Raw genomic sequence first — 9070 nt, 5'->3', positions numbered from 1 at the left:
ATCTCAGTGTCAGTGGTGCAAACTACTGTATTGTCACATCTAGTGTGTGGTTTTATATTATTGATTTGTTGCCGGGGAGCGAGGCTGTCAGGAGCACAGTTGACCGTATCCAAGATGGCTACCGCAAACGTGATTGTGTCAACGCGCGGCCGAGGACCAGCAGCCGGTTTTGCTTGTCGCGCTCATGACGCGTTTTTGCTTGTCGCGCTCACGACGTGTGGTGAAGGGAGAGAAGAAGCTTCCTGGAAGAGGAATCCGCAGAGGCATCTGACAGCAGCTGTATAACCAGAGAGGGCTAATGTGAGATGGATGTATCCACCCATCCTGGGGAAGGGGAATAAGGGATGTGTGTATATATCATGGGGAGTGATAAAAAAAAGTGGATGCATATATCCTTGGGAGGGGAAATAAGAGGGGTATATATCCTGAGGTTTGGGAGATAAGGGGCTGTATATCCTGGGGAGGGATAATAATGGGGGAGAGTGTAACCTGGAAGGGTAATAAAGGAGGGTGCATAATCTGGGGAGGATTTAGAGAGATGCAAATACCCAGGGGAGTGGTAGCAGGGGCTCTTATATCCATTACAAATCATTAGCGGGTGTCTGACCAGGAGAGAGCAGTAAGACATTGTGTGTAAATAGGTGCTAACTTGTTTGTCTTCCTCGGGCATCAGGGATCTGAGGTGGACAAAGCATCAGAGCAGGAATGGAGCTGGCTCACAGCTTGCTGCTGAAGGAAGATGCCTTGGTGCAGATCACAGAGGCTAAGAAGTCTGTCTTCATCTTTGAATGGTTGCGGTTCCTGGACAAAGTACTTACCGCTGCAAACAGGGTAGGTTTCTTGATTACCATTTTATAAACTGTCACCCATTCTGTCAATGCATTTAATTAATACACCAAGAAGTCTGTGTTCAGCATTCATTACATGTTTTATGTGGAAATCGGTTGTATTTCCTTTGAATAATTACATAACTAGTATTCTATCTAAAAAGTGCTTAAAGGGCAATCCTAGATAAGGACAAAGAGAGATAACCGGTTAAATGTAACACAAGTACAGTATGTGTATATTTGTTGCTGGACATACTGTATTTCCATGGTAACCAAATGCTCTGGTGTGTTTTAGGGATAAGACCCATTGTGAGCTCTACCTACAAGCAAATTGCTGACCCACTCTTTATTTTATTTTTTTTGCATGTAAACTGTAACGAAGGCAAAAAAAGTAAGAAACTTCCAAAAACATTTGAATGGCAGTTACAGCCAGAAAGAGAGTGATACTCTGTATCGCGCTTTGATAAATCATATAAATAATCGAAACCAAAAATAATATGCACAGTCAAATGAAACACATTACAGAAAAGTCCTATAGCAAAAAGCCATGAGGTAGAATGTCCGTGTCGGCTACTTTTTCGTTATGGAAGTTTTCTTGGTTATATTGCTATCCTAGTGACTTCATTACAGCTATTGTATTGAGGATTAGGTTCTGCAAGAAAAATAGCACCACTATTGTATTGTATGTCTTTATTTATATAGCGCCATTAATGTACATAGCGCTATTGGGAATATATATGTCGCTGTGCAACGCAGCTGTTCTATTTAAGAACTAATTATGCTATCGTTATTAGCCAAACAGATAAAGGTGGGTGACAGTAGCACCAGTGTTGATCAAAAGAATGATCAGAAAGAATCCCCTTATATATAGCACTCAATTGTCATATATATTATTTAGAGTGGACACAAATGGTCCTGCTGTAAATTACAACAATAGACTTGTTGTAATTTACAGCAGGACCATTTGTGTCCACTCTAAATAATATATATGACAATTGAGTGCTATATATAAGGGGATTCTTTCTGATCATTCTTTTGATCAACACTGGTACTACTGTATAAATACTCTTGTAGCACCTGTCATTCACTCCTGTGCATATATTAATAATGGTGACTGCGGTCTCATTCACGTATCAAAGGTGGGTGACAATAATAACTTTATTTCATATAGCCCGTTTCTTCTAAACACAAAGCACTTCACAATTACAGTATAGTGCACAGTATGCAGCATTGTATATAGCCCTGAAGAGCTTTTCAATTTGTTTTTAGTTTGAGGCACAGCAAGATAAAGTGATTTGTGCAAGGTCACGAAGAGCTGACACCGGGATTTGAACCCCTGCTCAGTTTCCATTTTCAAACTCTGTGTCGTTATCAAAGTCAGTGTCTTTACTCACTGAGCCACTGTATCAAGCCATTACGTAGGACCTAGTGATAATAGAAAGATGCACATTATTCATAGGAACCTCAGTCATGTTTTTCATTGAGTCATCATGATTAATAATTTGTTTCACTTTTTTGCTGCCCTGTAGGACGGCTCCTTGAATGCCTCAGCCCTGGTCTCTGCAGCTTTGGACTTGCCCTAGCAACTCCTGAGCCAAGTAGTGTTCCTCAAATATTTTTTGTAAGCACTTTTTACATGGTAGATTTGTGGCTGCAAGGCTCAACAATGATCCTATCCTTGTGTTTTATTTACTTCTGGAAAATTATATTTAATTGAAAAGTAAGAGTATTTAAAAAAATGAGGCGGTAATTATTTAGGTCAACAGGTCAGTTTTTTTTTTTATTTATAAAAATGTTTTACCAGGTAGTAACCTCGTTTTCAGGTTTGTCCTTGGCATAGAGTTATTACAATATATGGTTACATTACAAGAACAGAAGTTATACATTTCATGGACCGAGTTGGAAAATTGGGTAGAGGGGATAAAAGGGCTGTTGAGTTTCAGATTGAAATAAGAACCTTTAACATCAGCAAACAGCTCACACCCTTTGACTGTCCAACGGCTGCGCCAAAGTCTGTCAGCCTTTGGGGCGACACAGATGTAGAGTGAAATGGTTCAGATTGAATGCAGCTGTGAATTCAAAGGCCTTTGCCCTCTTGGCTCATTAACATTCCATTGGGTAGAGTTGATGTTCCACATAGTACAAGCAAATGTTAATCCTTGGCACGCTGGTTCTGTGCAGATGGGAGCAGGTCTGGGAGAACCCCATCAGGCGCCCGCTTTTGGGGCGGCACTGATGTACACAGAAAAAGTTGCAAAGAAGTAATATGTATTGCCTGCACAGAAACACTGGTCTGTGAAGTTTTGAGCACCATAGTGTAACGGTGAAGGGGTTAACCAAGCTCACTAATAAAGGTTCAGCCCACTTGCTTACCCCTGATCCGTGAGTTGAGGTCCTAGAGTGTCAGCTCTTGGACCCAGATGTCCTAAATGCATTACTGTGACTGGGTGCAAATTATGCGACAATAAAGAATCATGTGTGTTTTGCCTTTCCTGGGATGCTGGGATCGGGAGGTTTCTAGGCTGTAAGTTTCAGAGCTGGTTTGTCGGAGAAATTCTTCACAGAATGTGGCTATGTATCGGGGTTCCAGAGTTATGGGATACCCCAGGAATTGGATCCGGGAATCGAGTGAGATTCTCGGATACAGCCAAGCACATTGCTCCGGGCAAACCCTGACTCTGAAAACGCTATTGTGACTCACCGCCAGGATTCCTGCTGCAGCATCTTCCAGACAAGGTAAACGGGCATGAAGGGGCTAATGTATACCTACGGTCACCCATGGGGTCCCTAGTATAAAGAGTGGTACCCAGATACATGCCCAGGTACCCTGCACCTAGTATTGCGGTTCAGGGGGCACTCCAGGTAAGTGATAAAGTTGAGAGTGGTTCGTGTGTGTAAAAGTTTTACAAGTTATTTTTCTAAAGTGTGCCAAGTATGAGGCTAGTGAGGGTAGGTGCTATATACACTCACTCCATCCCTGACACCAGAACAGAGACTTATATATTTTACCACACATAAGACACAGTATATTTTATTAAAGGATTATATTTAATAGGTATATGTACTGGTAACCTGTAAATGAACTGTGGGATTTCCAAGTCATGGCTTCCGAGCAGACCAGATGGCTACCACGCTTGGTGCCTATGGGTCTGTGAGAAGTCAGGACTTGAAAGTCTCAGGGATGCCAAGGTGTTAGAACAGGAGGGGTACTGCAGTTCTGCTTGAGTACCCGCCTCCTGGGCTAACACGGGGCTATCCGACCACCGTTTGCCAGAACCCATACTCTGTGGAGCCTGGACAGCGGGTGGGCTCAGTATGCAAAAAGGCAGAGGTGCCAGGTTGGCGCATGCCCCTTGACAGACTGAGAAAGGTGCCCACCCAGCTTTACAATACTGGCAAATCGGTGATTGGCTGGCAGGAGAATTCCCACGCTTTGATAGGCTGCAGATGTTAGTGAGGGAGACACTGAAACCCATAAAGGGACTTGCAGCCAATCAGGAGCGCAGATTCCAAGTGCCAAACCAACAGCGGCAAATTCAAAGATGCTCTCTACTGAATAGACTCGAGCCGGCTTTAAAGATTTTCAACTCAGAAAAGTTTCTAAGTCCCGCTTTTTGAGAACGTAGCGGTCGCAGTTGACATTGCGCCGAGATCAGTTCCAGGACTTTCGTGAGTACCTACCGGTCAAGGAAAAGGGTTCCTACAGAGGTCATTTTTGGGAATTTCATTCTTAGGATAGATGTATTCGTTAGCCCTGTTCCCAGTAAGTGTGTTAACGTTGTAAATTGTGTTACATTGTGTGTATGTCTTTTCCTGAAATAAATTACAATTTCTTTTACCTCCTTGCTTTGTTCAATCAATGATCCCGGCATAAAAAGGTGTTAATAAACCTGGTCTCCCGTGACACATAGTAGTGCTGCCCATAGATTCTTAATTCTCATTATACAATAATGCATTTAGTTGACTGAAGTCACATCATATCTTATTATATATTTGTGAAAGCACTGTATGCCTGTCTGCATCTCCTGTGTCCCTAGGGGAAATCTCATTGGTCCCTTGGGCCGCCCGCCCCCGCACACCTCTCATTGGCCTGAGGCGGAGTGACGACACACACACACACACATCTCCCGCTCTCTTACCCGCCGGTCCCGGAGGCTCCGCCTCTTCCTCCCCGAACATCAGCCTACAACTCATCGTGACCCGCGCGCACCTCCTCCTCTCCCCGTGTCTCCCCGTTTCCCGCGCTTTTACCCCCCCCCCCCCCCCCCACCAGTCAGCGGGGGAGCGGAGCGAGCGCCCGGGACACCCCCCACAGCTCTCAAGCACGCGCCGCGCGCCCCACGCTCTCCTCCCCGGGATGCCATGCGCACACCTCTCCCCGTGTCTCCCTGTTTCCTGCGCTTTCACCACCACCCCCCCCCCCCCCCGGGGCCGCTACAGTCAGCGGGGGAGCGGATCGAGCGCCCGGGACACCCCCCATGGCTTTCAATTGTGTGCACGCGCTGCGCGCCCCCACGCTCTCCTCCCAGGGATGCCGCTGTGTCCTCTCCCCGCACTCTCCGCACTGTGACCCGCCTCCTTTACTGGCTGCACGGGTTCCCACACCTGCAGCTCTCCCTGCGGCCCAGGGGCAGCGACTTCAACCCCACGGACAGCGGCTACCGGCAGGTCAGTGCCACCCGCGGCCTGTGTGCAGGGGGTGTGTAAGTGCCACGGCCTTTGTACAGAACGTGACTGGGTCTGTCCTTAGCCTGGTAGTGGGTGCAGCTCTGTGTGGGACAAGGTGCAGCCTGTGGCTGTGAAGTTCCCTGTGTCTGGGTGCAGCCTGTGGCTGTGATGCCCCCGTGTCAGTGGGTGCCTGTGATGCCCCCGTGTCAGTGGGTGCCTGTGATGCCCCCCTGCCCTTTGCCGCCCCTCCCTGCCCTTTGCCCCCCTGACCTTTGCCCCCCTGACCTTTGCCCTCCACGCCCCTTGGCCCCTCCCCCGCCCTTCCACGCCCCTCCCCCCGCCCTTCCACGCCCCTCCCCTACCCTTCCACACCCCCTCCCCCCCCCCCGCCCTTCCACTCCATGCCCCCTGCCCTTCCACGCCTGGGCAACGCCGGGTATATCAGCTAGTATCTTCTATATTTCCTTCTGTTTCTAACATTCTAATACATTATTTGTGTGTTATCTCTTTGGAAACAGTTAAATCCCATGTAACCAACCACAATCGTTTTTGAAAACACTTTTTAACCATTTTAAATTTGCCTCCTTAAATACATGTAACAATGCTAAAAGCTAAGATCTGGCTACTTTTGTTGCATTTGAAGTTAGTTACAAATTGTATGTCTTAAGGCGTTCTGAATGAGTGTGAGTTTTCCAATGAAGTATTTAATTTACCCATAGCCCTCACTGTCCTTATCAGAGAGCCAACAAAGATAAGGAGAGGGGCAAGAGGAGAGTTTTGCGTGGACAAATGCATGTTGGAAACAGTGATAAACACAGAAGGTAGTAACTAGAGGCAATATAACACCTCCTCAGTCGCAGCTCATGTTTCCAAACAAACTGTAAAAAAAATGTCTTTATAAATACTTATAGATGTCAGATTGTGGTTTCAAGTAATCGATCACCCAGATGTAACCCCTTAACCATGTCACTGCCATCAATACACTTGGTTCCTACTGAGGACTTGACCCTTTAAATGTCATCCAGCTTGGAGTGCTGAATACCACCCATATTTTATTTCTTGATGGCACAATGACTAGCACAAATACATTAACTGCTTTTTTTTACTGCAAACAAGGCAGCACAATTGATTGCATTTCACTTAATGGACAAAGCTAAATATTGTCCCCGAAGCCTTTCACATGACATTTGTTTCTCAATTTATGTATACCAATTTAGTGAAAGGGATTTATTGCTTGGCAATGCTTTATTCAATGTGTATATTTAGAACATGGAATCTCTCACTTACCAATATTTTGCTTATTCTCTGGCAATGAAGGGTTAAGGCACTGTTCAGTAAACTGGTGAGCTGTGGGTCTGCTCCTTGTGACCGTGGGCAAGGCTGTTCGACCCTTTTGTGTTTCAGGAACTAAAGTGTAGATTGCAAACTTCTTGTATTGTGCTGCATACACGAGATGTAAACTAAATAAAAGTACATTCCTATCACAGACGGACATCAAAGACAACCAGAAGAAGCTCGTGGAACAGGTCACCGGTCTCATAAGCAGCTCCCCAGGACCGCCCACTCGCAAACTATTAGCCAAGAACCTTGCCACACTCTACAGCAAGCATGTCAAACTCAAATGCTAACAAGGGCCAAATAAACAAGGTTTAAGTGTAGGTGGGCCGCAAAAAAAAAAAAACTTACATTTTCATAGAAACGTAGGTTTATTTCGAAAAGTTGTGTGTGTGTGTGTGTGTGTGTGTGTGTGTGTGTGTGTGTGTGTGTGTGTGTGTGTGTGTGTGTGTGTGTGTGTGTGTGTGTGTGTGTGTGTGTGTGTGTGTGTGTGTCTCACAAAACGAAAATAAAAACTAAAAAAGCCAGATGTGAATGACTTCTGAACCCATTAACCAGTGTCAGGATGCCCCTCTTGATTTCCAAAGCAGCAATCCCGCCTGGAATCTTACCTGATCCGCAGTCCCTCAAGGTACTATACTGCAGGGGAGGTGTTTCCTACCTGTCTTCCGATGTCCCCCGCGTGAAACTTGAGTCAGATCCGGAACAAAGCAGAATAGGTTATTTCGGTGTAGGTATAGGGCAGTTAAGATAAAAACGAGAGGCAGAGAGAGAGAGAGAGAGGCAGAGAGAGAGAGAGAGGCGGAGAGAGAGAGAGAGAGGCAGAGAGAGAGAGGCGCAGAGGCACAGGGACAGGGGCAGGGACACAGGGGCAGAGGCACACAGGGGCAGAGGCACAGGGACACGGGCACAGGGACAGAGACGGGACAGGGACACAGGGGCAGAGGCACAGGGGCAGAGGCACAGGGACACAGTGGCACAGTGACACAGGGACAGAGGCAAAGGGGCACAGGGGCAGGGACACGGGACAGGGACAGAGGGAGACGGACAGAGGGACAGAGGGACACAGGGACAGGGACACAGGCACGGGGACAGAGGGACAGCAGCACAGGGGCAGGGACAGAGGGACAGGGGCACATGGATACAGGCACTCTCTCCCTCTCCCTGACACTCTCTCTCTCTCTCTCAGACGCACACACACACACACACTCAGACACACACACACACACACAGACACACACACACACACACTCAGACACACACACACACAAACAAACACACACACACACACACAGATCTCCTTCTGCACGTGCAGCTCACACAGAGATTTGACAGGGGGGAGGGGGGCTGCTGTGAAGACATACCCCTGTCCGTGGGATCTCCACTGAACTGCTGAACTTTCTGCACCTCATGGAGGGGGGCGGCCATGATCTCTCTGGTTTACCAGGCTTCAAGGAGAATGCAGTCTCTCCGCCGGGGTTTTGACTCCGCCCCCATGCCCTCCCACACACGGCACGAGTGCAGATTGACTGCACCCGGCCACCGTACGCCTCCAGCCCCTGCAGGACAGATTTTACTTCCGCCCGTGCTACTCGCTTCCCCAACACCCGCGCTCGCTTCTCCCGCGGCCAAAACTTTTTACCGCCGCCGCGCTGGTTGTGAGCGGGCCGCAAAAATATCCATTGGGGGCCGCATGCGGCCCGCGGGCCGCATGTTTGACATGCCTGCTCTACAGCATTGGAGACACTTTCACTGTCTTCCAAATCCTGGACAAGTGCAATGAAATGATCAAGAGTAAAGACGACACTGCTGCCTATCTACCAACTAAACTGTAAGTTTGAAGGCTGCAGTAGGGTGACCATCTGTTTTGTACATACTGAAAATAAATGGGATGGGGGGAAGAGGGGATGTAACCTCAAGCTACTGTCTAAGAGACGGTGCCAGGGGTAAAGAAATCAGGTAACAAAAACTACGCTTGCCTAGGCAAGAAAGGACCCCTTTTAAACAAGCACTCGTGTGGTAATGAACTTAAATGAATAAAATGACCTTTATTAATACACTGGCGACACACTTTATTCGAGCTCGGCTAGTCCCACGAATTCGGGTATACCCGGGTGTATTGAGGTTTGTGACTGTTTTCTGCCCGAGTGCATTGAGGTATTTTCTAGGCAGGGATTGAAGCATTTTATTCCCACTGGCTGCAATACTGCACAGTATATATATATATACTGCATTACAAT

General features: G+C 47.2%; 2 protein-coding genes across 2 annotated transcripts in view; both read left to right on the top strand.

Moving 5' to 3' along the window:
- The first annotated feature begins 696 nt into the window (after window positions 1-696).
- LOC142497242 (HEAT repeat-containing protein 5B-like) lies at window positions 697-7157 on the top strand. Its single transcript, XM_075604768.1, has 2 exons — window positions 697-831; window positions 6983-7157. Exons 1-2 carry the CDS (start codon window positions 706-708, stop codon window positions 7121-7123), a joined length of 267 nt encoding a protein of 88 aa, XP_075460883.1. The 5' UTR covers window positions 697-705; the 3' UTR covers window positions 7124-7157.
- Window positions 7158-8362: 1205 nt separating this feature from the next.
- Window positions 8363-9070, top strand: part of LOC142496684 (HEAT repeat-containing protein 5B-like) — a gene marked incomplete at its 5' end in the record, with an annotated part of 43047 nt that continues 42339 nt past the window's right edge. The window contains one exon of the mRNA XM_075603490.1: window positions 8363-8661. Coding sequence (XP_075459605.1) covers window positions 8363-8661 — 299 coding nt within the window. The remainder of the gene's footprint in view (window positions 8662-9070) is intronic.

This window comes from Ascaphus truei, chromosome 1 (genome assembly GCF_040206685.1).
Source record: "Ascaphus truei isolate aAscTru1 chromosome 1, aAscTru1.hap1, whole genome shotgun sequence".
Taxonomy (NCBI): Eukaryota; Metazoa; Chordata; class Amphibia; order Anura; family Ascaphidae; genus Ascaphus; species Ascaphus truei.
This window is presented reverse-complemented; position numbering and strand designations above follow the sequence as displayed.